The 21304-nt window shown below is 34.3% G+C and overlaps 1 protein-coding gene across 1 annotated transcript in view; it reads left to right on the top strand.

The window, feature by feature from the left end:
• The window catches only part of zip (myosin heavy chain 10), a 517797-nt gene that overhangs the window by 178729 nt on the left and 317764 nt on the right, over positions 1-21304 (top strand). Inside the window, exons 6-7 of the mRNA XM_090411020.1 lie at positions 8939-9031; positions 19331-19394. Coding sequence (XP_090267146.1) covers positions 8939-9031; positions 19331-19394 — 157 coding nt within the window. The remainder of the gene's footprint in view (positions 1-8938; positions 9032-19330; positions 19395-21304) is intronic.

Below are 21304 nucleotides of genomic sequence, written 5' to 3'. Positions count from 1 at the left end.
GCTATTATGGAATGATATGAAGAGATGGGTGGTAAACGACTACTCTGGCCTGTGCAGAGTCCTGACCTCAACCCTATAAAACACCTGCGGGACAAATTGGAGCAGTGATTGAGGTCCAGAGCAGCACGTCCTTGATCTGCCCCTGATCTCAGTGCTGCTATGATGGAGCAATGGAGACAAATTCCATTTCTGTAGTCATTGATGTCTGTAGCACATTAGTGGAAAGCAGTGATCAAAGCCAAAGGTAGACATACCCATATATATATATATATATATATATATATATATATATATATATATATATATATATATATATTTACATATCCGTATGTAAACTTAACTCTCTGTCTACTACTGCCACTCCAAATTCTTGTCATTAATTTCCTAGAGGATTGTTCTCTCTGCTTGTAATCTTTTCATCCCAAAATGCATAACTTTACACTTTTCCACATTGAATTGACATCCGTTATGTTTTGCTTGCACTGTCAGCCTATTTAAATCATTCTGCAAGCTCTCTACATCACCTTGATTAACTATTACCCTACCCAACTTTGCATCATCAACAAACAACTGAATATCTCCTTTCAAATTATTTCCTATATCATTTATGTATATATTAAACAGCAGTGGTCCAAGCACAGATCCCCGTAGCACACCACTAGTCACCTGCTTTCAACTTGATTCTGCTCTTCTATATACTACTTTTGGTATCTGTCCATCCGTTACTCCTGTGTCGACATCACCAGTTCCATATCCATCCTCTTTATTGCAGTTTGCAGAACAGAGTTCCATGGGGTATCCTGTTAAATGCTTTTGCAAAATCTAGCAGTATCATTATGTAGCCTTTCCTTTTATCCAACTCTGCTGTCACTCTATAAAAAGTTAATAGATTACTAAGGCATGACCATCCCCCTCGTGAACCTATGCTGTCCCTAATAGAGTATGATATTCTTATCCACCCATTCCTGATTTCTCTTTTTGAACAACTTTTTGTATACTTTTACCACCATTCCTGAAATATTGATTGGTCTATAATTTGCTATCACAGACTTAGATCCTCCTTTATGCAAAGGAATTATTTTGCCCTCGTTCCATTCTCTTGGGACTTTGCCATAGCTGAGACTTAAACAGCCTAGGTCAAAGGCATTGCCAGTTACCCTGTACATGCTCCTAAAGCATGAGCCAATGACCCATCTGATCCCACAGCTGTATTTGAATTCAAATACTGCGATATCCTAATTATCTCCAATTCATCACCCTCTGTTCTCACTTCAGTCCCTGTAACCTCTGGCATAACTATCTTCACTTGGATGATATAACCTTGCAAAGTGGTCACCCAGGAGCTCAACAATTCTGTCTGCCTCTCTATCATCAGCGCTCATTAAAGTTATCTGTCCATAGTCATTCTTCCTTCTTGCCACACTTCTTGTTATCAAAAGAACTTTGGGATTTTTTTTTTTTACTTGCTTCCTAGTTTCTTCTCATAATCTGATTTTGCCTTTCTTACTGTTCATGAATTTCCTGATCACCTTTCTCCATATATATCCTCCACATTTCCTTTTTTTTTTTTTTCATCCTCACCTCATGTTTAGTGATAATACTCATCTAATTCCTAGCCAGTTTATCCTCCTGACCTTGGGTATATGTGATATTGCTTCTTCCAGATATCCCTAATCCATCTTGCATGCATTGTGGACATTTTCCCCCCTGCAGATCTTTATGCCCATGCTACCTCTTGTGTATGTGTCATAATAAACTGTCTTGTAGTTCCACATGTACCCTTCTTAACTGGAATTTGATATCTTCCAAGTCAAGATCCCATGATAACTCTCCCCATTTGGAAGCAGTGTAGCCAGCCACCTTAGTTATGGTAACCAGATCCAATACTCTTGCCCTGAGTCCTCTCAATCACATTTTTCTTCAGGTAATTATCTCTCAGTAAATGTATAAATTCTGTTTCCTTCCTGCCATGTGATCTTTCCTTTTTTCAGTCTGTCTCTGAAATCGAAGGCTATCATAATTACTCAACTTCCACTCATTATACTGATCTTTCAATGCATATCTTCCACATCATCTCTGGCATCTCCTGATCTATGGTGATGAACTACAGCCAAAAGGAGTATGAGTGAGCTGGGCAGATGGCAGTTCTTTTGAGTCAATCTGGTGTGAGATTGAGGCCAATAGGAAAAAAATATGATTGCTGGCCTTAATCTCACACCAGATTGACTCAAAAGAACTGCCATCTGCCCAGCTCACTCCTACTCCTTTTGGCTGTAGTTCATCTGTTATCAGCAATGCCCTCACTTCAGTCCTGTCTACCTTATCCTTCCTGAAAATACTAAATCTATCACATCATATCCCTGTATGTTATCTGCTGTTAGCTGAGTGTCACTAATCTCGATAACTTTTGGCAAGGTTGCACCAACCGATGCCAAAAACTCCTCCCTCCTTCCTGATACTTATATCATTAGTATATAGAAGCTGTAGCATCCTCCTGAGGCCCTCAACCACCTGTACATCTTGAACTGATTATCCATATGATATTGTTTCCTGAAAGACACTATTCTGCATTTTCTGTTGATTTACTTATTGATGTCCCCCCCCCCGTCTTCGATTGCATCCACTCTAATTTCTTCTGACTTTTTGCTTCCACCTTCTCTTTGAACAAATTTCTCTAGATACCTAACTCTTAATCCATTCAAATGCAGTTCATCAACATTATACAAATCTTTCTGTCCATCAAACTCGGACTGTAGGTTCTACCTCATTCTTTCTGCACAGCTTGCATATTGATTTGTTAGTTATCATGGCCCTCCTTCTCAGTTTGCCTCTATCATAACATGGCAGCAGATTTACAAACTTGATTATCCTCTTGCTCTTCTTTTTTGCTTCCAGTAACTCTTTCACATCCTCCCTCATTCAATACTTCTCACATCTCAGGTCATTGGTTCCAGCCAAAATAACAGATTCTTTCGTCTTCCCTTTCTGCATTCTGACAATGCCACTAATGTTATTCATTTTAACTCCAGGGAAACAAGATTTTGTAGCATTTTCATGAAGTGCTCGCTTTACCATAGAATCACTGTAAAACAATTATCACCTTATGCTTTTTCACTTGTTCATTCTTAGTCTACTTTTATGCTTCAGCCCTCTTGTTTTTTTCCTGTTCTAATCTCTGATTTTTTGCATTTGTGTAGCTTTTCAGTTTCACACTTTGTCCTGTGAAGAACTAAATGGAAGGGCACCATTTCCATATTCAGTATTCTGCATTCTCTTGAAATGAATGATTTATTTAGTCACTTTGTAACCTGTATGAGATATTGTTGTCAAAGTGGTTTCTTAAGAGTTTTTTTTATCTGTTTTTAAGGCACTTTTCCTTGATGTAGTCTTTCTTCATAGCATTATCAGTAGAGGATAATTAATTGACTGTATTGGCCAGCATTATTGGGCTTCTTAATCCCAGATTTTCTGTAGGGTGATAAATGTCACTGGAAATATCTGATTAGTTTTATCAGGTTTAAAAAAAAAAAAGTTTAATCATCAGCAGGATTTCTTTGAACCAGGATATCATGTGATGTTCATTTTTTAATTTCATAATGTGTGTATCCACATGAAGTACACTATGTATCTAACTCATGTGGATGCTCTTTGATATATTGAAAAGCTCTGTAAGTATAAATTCCATGAGATTAAACCACAAAAGCATCGTATGTGGATATCAAAACTTTTGATTTTAGTTAGTTTTAAGATGGTAGTTTAAAATTATCTATAAAAAAATTATGATAAAACAAGAAAGGAATTAACCTATACCAGTTTCTTCATATTCTTTCATTGTTTCTGTCTTAGTTGCAATATATCTAGAGTAGCCAGATAGCAACAATTACCAGATAAAACCATTTATAAAAAGAGAGAGAGGAAAAAAAATTAATAGTTTTTCTCTTGCTAAATGTTGCTAAAAATTTTTATGTGGTAAGTAGTCTACTTAAGGACTTACTTCTGCTAATTGTTTGGCTGAGCACCATGTTGTTTCAGGAAATTGACAACGTAGACTAGATAATAACTAAAATGTTCAATCGTTACTTCCTTTATTTCACCAGAGTTAAGTTGGAATCTTCAGGGATTAAATCAAATACATGCACACAGGTACACTTCAATAACAAAAATGGAACAGGAGAGATACAGGGTGATCTAAAGTCCTATAATTATGCCACCTATTGGCTTTTGTTGGGTGTTCTTGGTTGGTGGGCAGACTGTTTGCGGATGAGGATTTCTCATTTGAATGGCAGTTGGATACAACCATATTTGTTTAGATTGGAATAGCTGGTAAGAGCTGCAGTAGATTTGAGGAAAAGTCCTCTCAAATTTAAATTTGCTTGCTTTAGTGAAAGTAGGGTGCCTTTTCTTCAATCTGGATTAGCAGATCATGCCCTGGGTAACCAGGGCATGATCTGCTAATCCAGAGTGGCCATAGTGGTGGAAACAGATGTAATCCTGTGCTTTGATATAATAACAGATGTTGGCTGTCCTGCCTGTTTGGACATAATATGAATGGTTGCAGCTACAGGATACCTGGTACACCCCAAGAAAATCCAGTGGTTTAGCTGGTCTTTGGGGAACAGATAAGGGTTGCTAGCTTTCTATGTGGTTTATGAGTGGTCACAAGTTCTTATAAGTCAAGTGTGGTTTTTTTTAAGGCCAAGACCTTAAAAAAACCACAATCTCGTGACCACTTATAAACCACACAGAAAGCTAGCAACCCTTATTTGCTCCCTGTAGTGTACCAGGTACCTTGCATCTGCAACTGTTCATGCTACAGGGAGCAAATAAGGGTTGCTAGCTTTCTGCATGGTTTATAAGTGGTCACAAGAATGTGGTTTTTTTAAGGTCTTGGCCTTAAAAAAAACCACACTTGACTTATAAGAACTTGTGATCACTCATAAACCACATAGAAAGCTAGCAACCCTTATCTGTTCCCCAAAGACCAGCTAAACCACTGGATTTTCCTGGGGTGTACCAGGTATCCTGTAGCTGCAACCATTCATATTATGTCCAAACAGGCAGGACAGCCAACATCCGTATATCAGAGCACCAGGATTACATCTGTTTCCAACACTACGGCTACTCAGGATTAGCAAACCTGGCACAGGATCTGTCGGAAAAAAGCCACCCTACTCCAATGAAAGAAATTTCAATTTTACAGACTTTTCCTCAAATCTGTTGCAACTCTTGCCAATTATTCCAACCTAAACAAATATGGTATCAAACTGCCTCTCATATTGCAAACCCTCATTGACAGATAGCCCAACAGTCAAGAACACCCAACCAAAGCCATTAGATGCTGTAATTATAGGATTTGGGTCATCTTATATCTCTCTTGTTCCATCTTTGTTACTGAAGTGTACCTGCGTGCACATGCTTGATACCAGTGTATTAATCCCTGAAGATGTAAATTTCACTTTGGCAAAATATTAGGAGTCATTTTTAGTCATTATCTAGTCTACATTGTCAATTTCTTGAAACAGCACAATGCTTGAGAATCAATGTATGAACCTAAATACCAGGATACATCAGAATTATTTGGCTGAGTTATGCATAGAACAGTTAACGGTTGATTTAATTGGTTAGTTGGTTAATTTGTGTATTTTTTTTCAAAGGCATTATTCGAAGTACTTACAAGGAGAAGTTAGTTTATAATACTTGGAGTCTAGAAAATTAGTAATCTTTTCAGGTGCTGTTTATCATCTGTGTGGTTAGATGTGTTTTAGTCTTCAATTACAGCTTTATTGTGTTTAAAATATATCACCATTTCAGAAATTTAAATCTGTCTAGAAAATCATTTATCATTACTATGGCTAAATTTTAACTGATTTTAAGTTGCACTGACCATAATAATAAAAAAATAGTGTGTGTGTGTGTGTATGTGTATATATATATATAGTTGCTTATTTAATAAATTTAATGTTTTTCATGACAGGTTACTGTATTTATTTTGAACCATTAGATAACATTTTTATAATCATTATATTACCATTATATAGTAAAATTTTTTTTAATCCATCCTGTATATGTACAGTTATCTCCTTTTGGAACAAGCATTGTTATTGCAAAACTCACTATATCAAACTATCAAAAAAAAGTTCCAAAGTCCTATATTATATTTTCTTTTAAAGAGAATTAACAATAGCAAATTTTTCACTATTACAAAATATTCCAATGGTGCTTTCTGTTTAGCTATAGTGACCATTGACTGTATCATTATGGTATTATGGTAGGCCATTGACTGTATTTTGGTTGTAACTGACTTAATTATACTCTGTAAGACATACTCTATATGGTGTCGTATTTTTTATTATATGAATTATATTCACAAAAGGTTGTCAACCTGTAGTTGAAATAAAGATTAAATAATCTGCCTGTTCCAACATTGTTACCAACCTGTGGAAAACTTATTCAAGAAATCATAAATGAATCGCTAATATTAATGATGAACAACAAGGTTTCAGATCTGGAAGACTCTGAGCAGATGCAATATTTGCAGTGAAACAGCTAATAGAAAAATCAATAGAATAAAAACTGGTTTTTCATGTGTTTTATAGTTGTACATAAATCATTCAATAGCATAAAATTACAAGATATCTTAAATATAATGGTGAAAATAAATTAGCATAGATATTTATACAGATGAAAAATGTGTAATAAAATCCTGCAATAATAAAATAGAAGAAAGGAATTATACAAAGTGATTCATTAAGTCCCTTACTGTTCAGCATTTTAAGATGAAGCAGAACAAAAAGAAACTAAATGATAAAAATTGATAATCTAATCTGCTATGCAAGTGATATAGTGAAGGTCAGATACAGAAAATAATTTACGAAGAAGTATTACATTTCTAACAGACTTGCCATAAAATATAATATGGAAATATTAATATAAAAAACCTAAAACGTTTCTGATTAGTAGGCAACCAATGATACAAGTTAAAAATAAATTAAAAAAATTGAACGAGTGAAGAATTTTAAATACTTAAGAATTAGTTGAGAAATCATTTGAATAACAAGGATTTGTATTTAAATTTTTTTTTTGAGCTGGAAAAGGCATATGGCAAGGTGCCAAGAGGAAAGTGCTTCAAAACGCTACAGTTATATGGTGTAAATGGGACATATCAAGCAATACATAGTCTCTATTTAAGCTGTAAGTTAGCAGTTATAATTGAAAGAGCTACAAGAAGATGTTTTGAGGTAAAACGAAGTGTGCAACAAGCGTGCATGTTATCTGGATCACATTATGAAGGAAAGTGGTATTAAATCTGATATCACAATCAATGATGTTAATCTTAGCTCTTTACTTTATGCAGATGATGTTTTACTTCTAAATAAATCCAGTACAAGTCTGCCAATTTCCCTGACTGAATTGAATATGTGATAAATTTGGTGAGAAAATCAGCAATAAAATGACAGACAGTGAAAATAGGCAGAAATATTGAAAACATCAACTGTATCCTGAATGGTGAACCTATAGAACAAGTAAAACTTTTCAGTTATTTAGGCACAATTTTTAGTGGAGATGGTAAATTAAATATGGAAATAGACAACAGAATTAGTAAAGCTGATATGGTAGGAAGTCAGCTGAATAAATTTATATGGAATAAGAAAGAAATTAGTCAAAACACTATATTAGCTGTATACAAGACAATGTTCAAACCAATTTTAAATGATATGGATCTAAGAGCTGGATTAGAAATAAAACGGATCGAAGACTTGGAGACCTCTGATATGTGAGTTCTGAAAAAGATTTGTGGCATCAATGGCAGTATCACATTAAAAATGAGGATATTAGAAAAGAACTTGCCAATGTCAGTATTTAGGAATGTGTTAGTAGAGCTAATCTCAGGTAGTATGGTCATTTAAACAGAATGGGATAGAAAAGATTAGCAAAACAAGCGTTCGTTGGCAGGTAAAAGATCCAGAGGAAGACCAAGATGTAGATTCATTGATACAGTAAAAAGTGTCTTAAAATACAGAAGTGTAAGGTCTGATAATATTGAAATCTTGACAGATAACAGATTAATTTGGAGGAAAATTGTTGATCGGAAGTTAGTAATGGTGCAACTTTTTTCACATAGTACTATTATAATTATCCTGGAACCCCCCCCCCCCAGGGTATATATATTAGGAATTTGATGAAGAATTCAGATTAAATCAGAAAGAATGACAGAAAAATGAAGTAAAAGAGCATGTGCTTAAAGCAAACAAGATTTCTTCATGTTTAAATAAAACATTTTCAAAAGAATAAAAATCTAAATATTGCCGTTAAGGCAGTTTTAGCCTTTGCATCTGAAACAGTTATGATCAAATAACTACATTGCCACAGAAATAGACTCAGGAAAATTGTGGGAAAAACAAAATTTTGTAAGATTGTAAATGAAAAAATATACTAAAGGTGTGCTGTACGACTAAATGAATGAATAGCAAATAGAAAAAAAGGGATGGCCAAAGCATATCAACAGAATGCAAAAAATTATTAGAGAAAAATGGAAAGCAAACACTGAAAGATCATTTCAAAGAACCCTGTGAAAATAGTGCAAAGACATTGCAATAAACACTGTCATAACAGTCTAAGACCAAAATTGGAATATGATGAAGAAAAATTGTTCTTGAGGAGCTTTAATAGTATCAAATGGTACTTTTAAAGCTATTTTCTGTCTCTAATGAGCAGGGGGAGGAGAAAGGGATCTCATACAGAGTATAGCAAAATCATCTACCACTTCAGTATACACTGTATGAAGTGTAGGGTGCTATGTGTGAATTATTTATACTGCTTTAATGTTATAGAGGTTTTGTATTTTTAAAATTTTGTAGTATTACTTTTTCTGTTGTATAACAAAAAATATGTTAACTCGAACTTTTTTTGTTTCACAAAAAAATATTTTTTCTATTAGGGTGAACTAGAACAACAGTTATTGCAAGCAAACCCAATACTAGAAGCATTTGGAAATGCCAAGACTGTGAAAAATGATAATTCATCTCGATTTGTAAGTTCCTTTTAAAATTGTATGCTTTTGCTTGTAGTTGAAAATGCATATAATTTTTCATGAAATATGATATGCACAGCTATAATTTATGATTAACTGCTGGAACAGCACTCAGCTTTAAATTATAGCTAATTGTTACAGCAGTTGTACAATATAATAGCAATTACATTTATTATAATAACATGCAGGCAAATTGGCCATAAGAACACTCAATTTACAGACAATATATATACTAACTGTGGTGGGCAGTGGATGACACTGTTTATTGATGGTATTAGTATCATGTAGTTCAAGGATTATTGTGAGGATTATGGTAAGGAAGATGGTGAGTTTATAGTGGAGTAGCATGCCCTCTCATGAGAAGTTCCTGGAGGTGTTACATAATAATTATAGATTACAGCATTAACTTATAAGTGACAGCAGTTAAATTACTTTATAAATAATGCATTAAATTATTAGTTATACTATATAGTTATAACAGTCAAATTATAGCCTAATTGTTTAACTTGAGTCTCAGTATATGCATAATTCCTGTGCGTATGCTAAGACTGCACAACCAACTCAGTGGCATTGCTAAGACTCAAGCTGTGACATTGCTAAGTCTCTGGCACATCCCTTCATCATCTGAACCAGTACCACTGTGATGTTCAAATCTTATATTAACTTCAATACCTTCATATGTATTCTTTTAAAGTTTTCTCTCAGAATCTAGCTAAAACTAATGGATATGCCTGGGAAATATTACGGATAACTGTGGTGCTGGATAATTCTGGTGCTGAATCAAATTCCTCCTGAGAAGGAATAATTTGTTATTCTCATGTTTATAAAGACCCTCCACGAGCCCCAACCAGGTTCAGAAACCATATAATCATTAACAAAAAACATCAGAAGCTGCAACAAGCACAGCACTTTTCTTAATCCTACATTCAGCAGAAAACATAAACTAGAAATAATTTCGCCTTTCTTCATCCAGAAGGGTTGGCAGAATCTCCAAAATCTGTAAAGAAACTGCCTTCAAGAGATAACCTTATTTGAACAGCTACAGTAGCACAGTTAGAAAAATTACTTTATGCAACATCTGTTGGAGGAAATATCAATTACAGTTACCCCTAGAACAAAACTTTAAATTTTTGTAGGGGTGTAAAAAAATACCAGAGTGGGGCCTCCTTGACATTCCTGATGAGTTCTCTCTGAACTCAAGGATTAAGGAGTGAATAGTCATAAGAAGAATCCTCATACATAGGAATGGGCAACTGGTTCTCACCAGGAACATCATCCTTACCTCCAACAAACCAAAACCACCAGCATCTGTCAGCAGCCAGCCAATTAAGCTCTATAACCCAAACCTTTCCTTTAGTGTTACACAGTGATCAGCATTCATTTTAGATAAATTATGGTCTCTACAACAGTGTTATAAATAACTATTTTAATTTCCCTACGTTTCGACCTTCATGTTAAGGTCATCATCTGGAGTATATACTGAATTACATTTCACACAGTATGCTAAAGAGGCAATGATTTGAACAATGGTTATTCTACTGGCATGACCTCTAGTGAAAATAGAATAAAAAAAAATTAAATAAAAAAAATACAAATACAAGTAAAAATAAATTAATTAATTACTTAATTAAAAACTACATCAAAGCTATATTCTATTTAGAATAACCTCAAAGAAATATTCTTTCATATAGATAGTTTTCTTACGGTAACAACGATGTCCTAATTTAACATGACAATTGTTATATTAGATTTAAGATTCTGGGTTACTTATGGTCGTATTTATAGTTAACTCTTAGGGAGAAAGATCAAGTGGATAGAATATGTGCCCTTCATATGCTTGGGAATTTTAGACCATCATTATTGTTAAAATTAGGGTGGTTGATAAGAATCTCACAGGCTTCCTTAAATTTACATTTATACCATGTTTTGGTGTGATGTAAACAACTGGTGCTTTTCCAGTCAATTCTACGTAAAGTGTTCAGGGCATGATTAGAAAGGCCAGCTTCACCATAGTTATTATATTTAATGTGTCGTTTATGTTCCTTTTGTCTGATAAGAATTGTGTGTCCTGTTTCCCCTATATAGGGTAGATTACAGGTGCAATAAATATGGTATATTCCAGAGTGGGCCAGCAGAGGGAGTGGGTCTTTAGATGAGTTGAGTAACTCTTTAATTTTGCAGGAGGTTTAAAGGTGGCTTTAAGGTTGTATTTCTGTAGTATTCTGTTTATTTTATCTGATGTCCCTTTGATGTATGGAATAATTACACTTGGATAAAGGATGATACCAAGGTTCTTGGTAAATTTTTTAATTTTTGCGGGAAATAAATGTTTTTTACCATATGTATGAGGTGTGACAATTTAATTCCTGGAATGCACCTGATTTAATGTATGAGTTTTAAATTAAGTAATTAATTTATTTTTTATTTGCATTTATTTATTTAATTTTTTTTATTCTATTTTCACTAGAGGTCATGCCAGTAGAATAATCATTGATCAAATCATTGTCTCTTTACTGTGTGAAATGTATTCAGCTTGTCTCTGTATATATGTATATACTCCAGATGATGACCTTAATATGAAGGTCGAAATGTCAGGAAATTAAAATAGTTGTTTATAACACGGTTGTAGAGTCCATAATTTATCTAAAATGAACTATAACCTAAATCCTTTATTCTGCTTTAAATGTCATAAATATGGTCATACTGAGACTGCTTGTTGTGGTCCTGCCATCTTTGCCTAATGTGGCAGTAAAGATCACGTGAATAAAGACTAAAACAAAAAGCATGACAAGTTGCATCACTATTTTTTTTTTTTTTTTTTTTTTTTTTTTTTTATCTCCTTTTCATCCATCAACCCATCATATTTCTAAGCATGCCAAAGATTGTAGGATAAAAAGGCAATCCAAAAGTAAAAACAGCAATGGATCAGGAAGGGAATAGGCAGTATACGACGAGTAGCAACATCTGCTTAATCTTCTTATTGTAAGAAAGAACTGTAAAGAAAGTTTCAGTTGGAATTTTGACACATCAATCCCTCCTTCTCATGACTGCAACTCCCCTGAACAGTATGACTTGCTTGCTATCTCCTTAGAGTGAATAAAAGTGAAAAATGAATATGCCCCCCCCATCTGATATGCCATAAATGGTCCCATTATGTGAAAAAAATTTTATTTAAAAAAAAAAAAAAAAAAAAAAAATTAAACATGCACAAGAGAAACAAAGATGTGCTGCCAGCCCCTCTAATGGGTGACCCATCAACAGATAGCATGGATACCTCTGCTCCCACACTGGAAGATAAAACAGTTAACATACCTAGTTCCCTAGAAGAGTACAATATGACAATGTCTTGGATATTTTTCCTGATGAAGATGAAATGATGGATGCTTGCTGTCCATAATTTTCTGAAAAGAAATATTCCAAGACTAATGAAAATCTAAAACGCTACAAAATCGGAGGCCAGGTGATACCACCAAAAAGAAATAATCATTTAAAGATGCCAAGAAGTTGGCATCTTTAACTGATTATTTAAGTGTACGCAAACGAAGTTTGTGCGTGAAGGAACTTCAAGACTGGGTTACTTGTATATAGAGGCTAGTGACTTCACATCATTTGCCTTAGTATCCCATAATGCAATGCACATATCCTTACAGACATGTATAATGCTATGCATTATGTGAAGACCACTGCCCAGACCTCTTTTGATCTTTATTGAAGTCTCATCAGTGACAGTCAAACCCACAATTGATACCAAGGTTCTTGGTAAATTTTTATAGGAAATAAATATTTTTCACCATATGTATGAGCTGTAACAATTTAATTCCTGGAATGAACCTGTAAAAAACCTATGTTCGGAACTATACGTTAATGACTACTGTCGCTTTTGAAGTAGTCCCCTTGTGCATTTATACACTGGTGTAAATGGTGTGTCCATTTTTTGAAACGGGCCTGGAACCCTTTTTTTCTGGAATACACTAGCGTTCCTTTGTCACATTATGCTGGATATCCACAATGTCAGAAAATCTTCGTTCTTTTAGTGCAGTCTAGTTTTGGAAACAGTCAGAAATACATGGAGCTAAGTCGGGTGAATAAGCAGGATGACCTAATTCGGTAATCGATTTTTTTGGCCAGAAACTCTCTCATGATGAGCGGCTTAGTACATTACAGTGATGGATGATTCACTTGTCAGGCTATAATTCAGGTCTTTTTCTTCAAACAGAATCTCATAATCTTTGTTTCAGGATTGTACTGGAAGCACCAGGTTTCGTCACCTGTAATTACTCTCAGAAACTTCTGCTTATTTGCAAAAAGATCAGTCGCAACTTGAAGCTACAGCTGTTTCTGTTCATACATCAAAATCCATGCACAGACTTCACAGAAATCTTTTGCATACCCAATTCTTCAGTTAAAATTACCCTGACTGTTTCTCGATTCATTTGCATTTCATCAGCCATTAATGGCACACTTAATTGTTAGACTGTACCAATCTTGCACTCTGTTCACATTTGTGTCCGTGATTTTTGTTTTTGGCTGCCCACTTCTGAGGTCATTGTTTCTGTCTTCTCGCCTACTTTTGAATCTCTTATGCCACTCAATGGTTGTGGATGCTCTGAAAAACTCAGACAGTTGAGTTTTTCAGAGCATCCACACCATATGCCACTTTCAACAGCTCCCATGTTTCAATAGCAGTTTGGCTGATTTTCACACAAAATTTGATGTTAACATGCTGCTTCAAATTTCAATCACACATTTTTATGCCAAAGTTTACATGCAGATCTCTATTGTTTTTGCAATAGCCAAATGGCTCTATCGGCTTGAGGTTTATGCAGGCACTAGTTAAAATGATTCATGTGACTCTAACCAAATCACCACATGGGTGATTTGGTTAGAGTCACGTGAGTTACGTGACTCTAACCAAAGTTAGTCACGTAGTTAGAGTTACGCGGCTGTTCCGGGAATTAAATTGTCACACTTCATATATTGTATATATGTTATGTACTATTTTTATTTAATGAATGCTTTTTTGTATATAGCCTTTTAATACCCAGTTGTTTTTATGTTTTATACAATTTTTGTTTTTCTCTTGCTTCATGTACAGTTGCTTACTCTTCTTTTTATACTCCTTTCTAAAATTTCTGTGTTTTATCTATGCCTTTTTACACTTGTTTATTTATCCAATTAATTTTACTTTAGATACTGTTAACATCATCTATATGACTCAAGAAGTTCTTTCACCATTAGACTCTAAATCAGGCAGTCGGTCATTTTGGACATGTATATTGCTTACACTTCTTTGTTTAGCTCCTTTCTAAAGTTTGTATACATGTTAATGATGTTGAAAATAGACAAATCAGGAATAGCCTTCCATACAGCAAATACAGGCCACCTCCAGGAAACAGAAATGCCATATAGTGATCATAATTGTTTTATAGAAAGTTCAGAGAAGCCTCAGAAATGCTCCTTATCCCCACAAATATAATGAAAACTGTGAGTGAACTTTCACTAAGTTTGGGGTCCTTTCATTAAAAAATCTAACAGCCACAGACTTGGGATATGCTATCACATTTCATGCCACTGAAATGTGATAACAACAACTAGCCTTGTTCCAATGTGTACATTAACATCCCAACCGGCCATGACATCTATAGATGTCCAGCTAAATCTGGATAAGATTCTGTAACACCTATTGAATAACATGGATAAGAAGTGCAATTTGGTCTCACTATTTCATCCACCTCGGCTAGTAGGGAGGTTAATAAAACCTTTTTTTTTTCCTGGTCACTTTGTTTATATGTACTAGTTGTGAAGTTCTGATAACATCTATGTGTAATTTTTTTCTGGTCTTTTTTATATAAAGTTTGTACCTCTGATGTAAGTCTGACTTATGAACATTGGGTTATATTGTTGGTTCTAATAAACCTGTTATATGTTTAGAAACATGTGGTCTCAATACCACAAATTAACTGAAGAATTGCTAAACCATAGTAATATTCATATCCAGACCATATTTTTGGTAGTAAAACCTCCCTTTCCAAGTAAAGAATGAGGATTGGAAGCAATGATGAAAGAGATGTAATATCAAGAGGAAATAGATCTATGTGGATATCTTTTGATTCTTCCACATAGGTGTTTATATAAATAATGAGAGTATATCTACATATCTTCTTTTTAAATTCCTACAAAACTCCTCAAGCCTCATATTGGGCATTGACACTTCTAAAAACAATGCATTTTGTAGAGAAACTTTCAGACACACAAATACTCCATCAGATATATTAGCTAGTTTAGATGTTGTTTTGCTAAGGTTATATTTAGGGTGCATCAGAAAAAATAGCAATAAAGTTCTCAGCAAATATGATCTCCATGTCACTTTCAAACCTTTCATTCAACTAGCTACCTTTCATCCATTCTCCTAAAGATCAACTTCATCCTAGAGTTTTTAGCCTGCTTTGGCCAGACTGGTAGATCAGTTAACATCCACCTTGAAGAATACAAAAATTACATCTGCAATGATCTGTATGGCAAGTCAGGATTGACAGACCATGCTCTGGATATTCCTTCACTTAGGATTAGATGGAGGAAAACATAAATATTACATAGAAATTGTTTTAGGTCTGAGAGAATTTTTAGCATCAGCATTGGCTATGAAGCACTCTCCCAATCAACAATTACAATTGAGAGAGATCTTCATAGCTTGGTAATTTGGGAGACTCGTTTTGTGACTGATAGCTTCATTTTTTCAAATTAACTTTATGGGTTACAGACCAGAGATGACACCATATGAAGACATTAATTCTGTTTCTGTTACAGATTGAATTGTTTTCCACAGTTATTTAGTTTAGTGCTGTGTGCTTATCATAGTTATAATTGTGTTCTGAAGCTGGTTAGAAAACCAGCAAAATATTAGCATGTGTAATAAATGTATTTTTCCCTCTCTTGGTGTTATTTATACCATGAAGCACTGTTATGAAACTTTTAGTGCAACTGGAGGAATACTATCAGGGCCAGGAAACTTGTTAGTATCAAGGCTATTGAGTATTATTTTTCTGATGTCCTGATGAAAGTTCAGTTGGTAGTATACTATGAGTAGTTCATGGAAAAGTGGTAGGAGATTTGCCTTGGTTGTCTAAACTAGAGTTGGAGGAAACACTGATGCCAAGAGGTCTGTTTTATCATTAGATATTACTAATGTACCATCAGGACATGAGAGGCAGAAACATGGACGGACAAAAGTTGCATCCTTGATGAGGGATCAGAATATTTGACTTCCATTTGACAGGAGAGGAATTTAGTGTGTATTTGGCCCTTAGTGTCCTCTGAATTCAATGACCCCCCCCAGTTAGGGCTTAGTATAAGCCGAGGAAGAGGCTGGAGTTTTTACCATTGGATTGTGTGTGTGGAATTTTTAGCTTGAACTGCTTTAGATCAGAGCAAGTGCTAGAATCAGGAGACTTGGAGGTGATAATCAGACCATGCAAATTAGGCATAAAAATTGTGAAGGTCATCCCTATTGGCACTGTCATAATGCCATAAGATATGAGGCTGAAATTTAGTGGGAGAAGGATGATCTATACAAATGGAAACATGGACAAGGTTATGGTCACACTTGTCAAGTGGAGAACTAACATCAGCACTGTATTTGGAGGAGAGCTAGTTAAGAAAGGGTCAGATGTGTTAGGAAAATGATGAGGCTTATCTGGAATTCTTCAGGGTTGGTGAACAACTTTTGTTAAATCATTACTGGCAGCAAACAGTGCAACTTCTCTTCCAGCCTAGTTTGTGAAGTTGGAGAAGGGAAGCTGGTCTAAATTATGGGTGTTTGTAGATTATGGAAGTCTCAAGGTTTCCTTGTCTCACTTTGTTGCCTTCATTTGATGCGTCTCCACTATCCTAGTGCTGATAGCCTTACTGACCTATTTGACTCTCTCCTGAAAGTATCACAGACAAATTAATTAGGATAGTGGAGAAGCATCAAATGAAGACAACAAAGTGAGACAAGGAAACCTTGAGCAGATGCAGATCGTGCAAAGGCGATTCCAAGTCTAGTAACCTTTGGCGAAAAGCACCATGCGTGATGTGATCCAGAAAGTTTATTTTTTGCAGCTTTTTGAGATTTTTTTTTGGTGGTTTTTGTGGATGATTGATTTATAATCTTTAAAATTCTGCCTTATTTTTAAATTGGAAAACTCAAAATGAAACTTTTGAAATGCATTTTAAATTTTTTACACTCTTGATGTATATAATTATAATAATGATATTGGTATAAATTTAATTAATACCAATATCATTATAATTTCACAGTTTAATAAATTGTTCTAGTACCAGTTTTTTTTTTAATTAAGAGGATTGTTTGAAAAGTTTGGTAAATTTCCAATAGACGCCGACACAATTCGTCCATTCGTGCCAGTGTTTACACATATCATCTTTTTCATGACCCCTGACAAAATTTTAGCCATGTGTGATGCATAGTTCTCATTTGACAAACATCTAAAATGACTCTATTCGCATTCTTCATAAAAATGGAGACAAACAAGTTTCGTGCAGTGATAAAACACTTTTATTTGAAGAAGTGGATGGCCGTGCGGATCAAAGCCAAGTTACATACAGTTCTTGGGGACTCTGCACCAGCATTAAAGACTTTATTTTTGGATAAATGAGTTTAAGCGTGGTTATAAGTCCATCGAAGATGAAGTACGTTCTGGATGCCCGACTGAGGTCACTAAAGGAAATGATTGGCAAAATCCATGGTATCATTATGGAAGATTGCTGAGATTGTAGGCATCTCAACTGAATGGGTGTATAATATTCTGCACAAAAAATTGCACATGAAAAAGCTTTGTGTGCAATGGGTTCCCGATTGTTGACTGTCGATCAAAAATGCATGCGAAAAGACATTTCAATGCAGTGTTTGGCGATGTTTAGTTGCAATTTGCAGGATTTTTTGGCATTGATTCGTGACTGTAGACGAAACTTGGATCCACCATATACTTGAGTCCAAGCAGCAGTTAAACAGTGGATAATGCCTGGTGAAAGAGCACTGAAAAAAGTGAAAGCCGTTTTGTCAGCTGGGAAGGTGATGGCCACTGTTTTTTGGGATTCCCAAGGAATTTTCATGATAGACTATTTGGAAAAGGTTAAGACAATAACAGGAGTTTATTATGCATCATTATTGGACTGTTTAAAAGAAAAACTGAAGAAAAAAACGGCCAAGATTGGCATGCAAAAAAAGTGTTCTTTCATCAAGACAATGCACCATCCCACACATCGGCCGTTGCAATGGCAAACTTGTACGAATTGAGGTTCGAATTGGTTCCACATCCACCGTATTCTCCGGACTTGGCCCTATGTGACCTTCTTGTTCCCAAACTTAAAAATTTGGCTTGGTGGGAAAAATTTTTCTTCCAATGAGGATGTCATCAAGGCTATCAGTGACTATTTTACACAATTTGACAAATCCTACTTTTTAGATTGGATGAAAAAATTGGAAACTTGCTGGACCAAATGTATAGACCTTGATGGAGACTATGTTGAGAAATAAAGGTGATTTTTCCCTAAAAAATGTGTTTTATTTTTTTACCAAACTTTTCAAACGACACCCTCATACACAATATAAAATGCAGAAGAAACTCAATACAGATGACACTTATGTTAAATTATTTATATGTAGAATTTTTGGCCAGGTTTCATAGCTGTTGTCAATACAGTTATAGAAATAAACATAAACAGAACAACACTTAAATTACAAGCACATGACAATATATATGCTACTCAGATATATTAATGGAGTTACTCACCTGCAGGTGAGTAACTCCATCTACAGTTATTAGAATTCAAAAAATAAAATAAAAGTTAACATAAATAATTAATTACAACTTTATGAAACAAATGAATGCAGAACGTTAAGATGACTGAATTTGAGAAATCATTCTAAATAATACTCATTCACGTGTTTCTTAAAATTGTAATTAATTATTTACCTTTGAACTTTATTGTATTATTCTAATAATTGTAGATAGAGTTGCCCTTCTGTAGGTGATGGCATATATATTGTCATGTGTTTGCAATTTGAATGTTCTTTTTATGTTTATATCTTTTCATTTGTATTCATAATGGCTACGAAACCTAGCTGAAAATTCTGCAAATAAATAATAATTTAAGTGTCATTTGTATTTAATTTAATTCTTATTCTGCTTGCTTACATCTAATTTTTTAAAGAAACTTAAGTAAGATTTATGTTTGTTTCGTAAATAATTCAACTATAATACATTTCAATTTTTTAAAAATTCTAATTAATGATATTAGGGAAAATTTATTCGTATCAATTTTGATGCATCTGGATTTATTGCTGGTGCTAACATAGAAACATGTATCCTTTTATTTATATATTTTTGTTTAAACTTTTAACTGTTTTAAGTATTAGGGAGTTCAGATATGGTCAGGTTTTTCCTATTTATTTCTAACTGAAAGACAAATTTTTTTGTAGAAGGAGAAGAACCATGTGCCAATTTTCAGGACTGAAATTTTAAAGCATTGAAAAATCAGATTTTTGCTTTTGTCTTGATTTTTTTCAGATATTTTTATTTTTGAACTGCTAAGCATGTGTAGTTTCTTTCTTAAAAACAGTGATAGTATATGCTCTTTTTCAGATTGCTGACAATTGCACAAAACAAAATTAATTTTTCAGATAATCTCCAGAATTATTGCCATTTTCCTCAAAGAACAACCTATTATGCCATGCCTGCTTATTAATCATGATTAATGTTCACAAAGCATTGGAGGAAAATATAGGGTGGCAAATTCTTCAGTGTTCATACATGAGTTTAATAATTTGACAAAATATTCTGTGCTACCTGCAACATAGTAACAATTGTCTACAGAGATAGAAAAATCAGAACTCCATTGTGGACAAAAGTCAGAGGCAGTCCTGGCAAAGCAGATAACATTTCATAAGTTCCCAGCATGTAATTTGGCAAGTACAGAGAAAAATTTACGAGAGCTAAGCTATGTGTAAAAAAAAAATAGCTAAACAAAAGTCATGGTAAGACTATCAAAGATATTGGGAAGATAACAAATGATTCTGGTAAGAATTGGAAAAGCTTAGAAATGGAGAAAAGCATGCAGTAAAAGGATAGATGTTAAAGATGAAATGAAAACTGAAAATATCCTCTATCTGAATAATTAATTTGAAAGACTGTTACATGAAACAAGCAGTGACAGAACAGTGGCAAAAAAGAGGAATGCAATCAAGAGTATATATCATTACTCTGGATAGAAAAAGCTATCAAAAGTCAGAAATAAAGATATTCAAACAGAAATGCTCAAATGTGGTGGAAGTCTAAAAGTTTTACAGTGGATGCACTGCATCATTCAGGACTGGTCGGAAGGTCAAAATCTGGTTGATTGGAGTATGGCTCTCACTTCCATCTTAATGAGAAATACAAGTCTAAGAACAGGGGAATTTCCCTGTTTGGGTATTCCATGTAAGATTTATGCAAACATACTTGAGAAGAGGCTAAGAAAAATTGTAGAAGAAAAGCTTGGCAAAGAACAAGGCTTTGGTTCATGCCAAATAAACTCTCAGGATCAGGTTTTCACTTTAAGACAAATAGTTCAGAAATCAAGGCAGATATATGTAACAAGGATCTTTACTTAAGTTTTGTGTATATCAAAAAAGCATACAGCAAGGCACCAAGAAAAAAGCTGTTCAGAATGCTACACTTACTGGGGTATGTGAAACATTCTACAGAGCAGTAGTCTACATTTAAGTTGTAAGTCAGCAGTTAGAATTAAATGAAGTACATGAAACAAGCAGTGACAAAACAGTGGTACAGGGAAGTGATTTGATGTCAAGTACATGACATGGATGCACTCTATCTCCACTCTTATTCATTGTCTATATGGATCACATTATGAAAGAAAGCAGCATTAAATCTGATATAATCAGAGATATCAAACTTAGCCCTTGCTTTGTATAGATGATGTATCCCTAAAGAAATCCACCATAAGTCACCAGGATTCCTTAACTAGTTTGAATAACATATGGAAGAAATTTGGAATGAAAATGAGCAGTTAAAAAAAAAAACACCTCTACAAATGGTCATAACCATGGAAAACTTCAATTGCATTCTATGAAATATTTAGGTGCAATTTAAAATTGCAACTAAATATTTTATCTACTTAGATGCAATTTTAAGAACAAAAAAATAAATATGGAAGTAGAAGTGAATATTGAATAAATTTATATGGAATAAGAAATTAATAATAAAACAAAAAAAA

Source organism: Typopeltis vanoorti, chromosome 21 (genome assembly GCF_054136105.1).
Source record: "Typopeltis vanoorti isolate ZY-2024b chromosome 21, IOZ_Tvanoo_1.0, whole genome shotgun sequence".
Taxonomy (NCBI): domain Eukaryota; kingdom Metazoa; phylum Arthropoda; class Arachnida; order Uropygi; family Thelyphonidae; genus Typopeltis; species Typopeltis vanoorti.
Note: the sequence above shows the minus strand (reverse complement) of the source record. Positions and strands in the feature narration are given on the sequence as shown.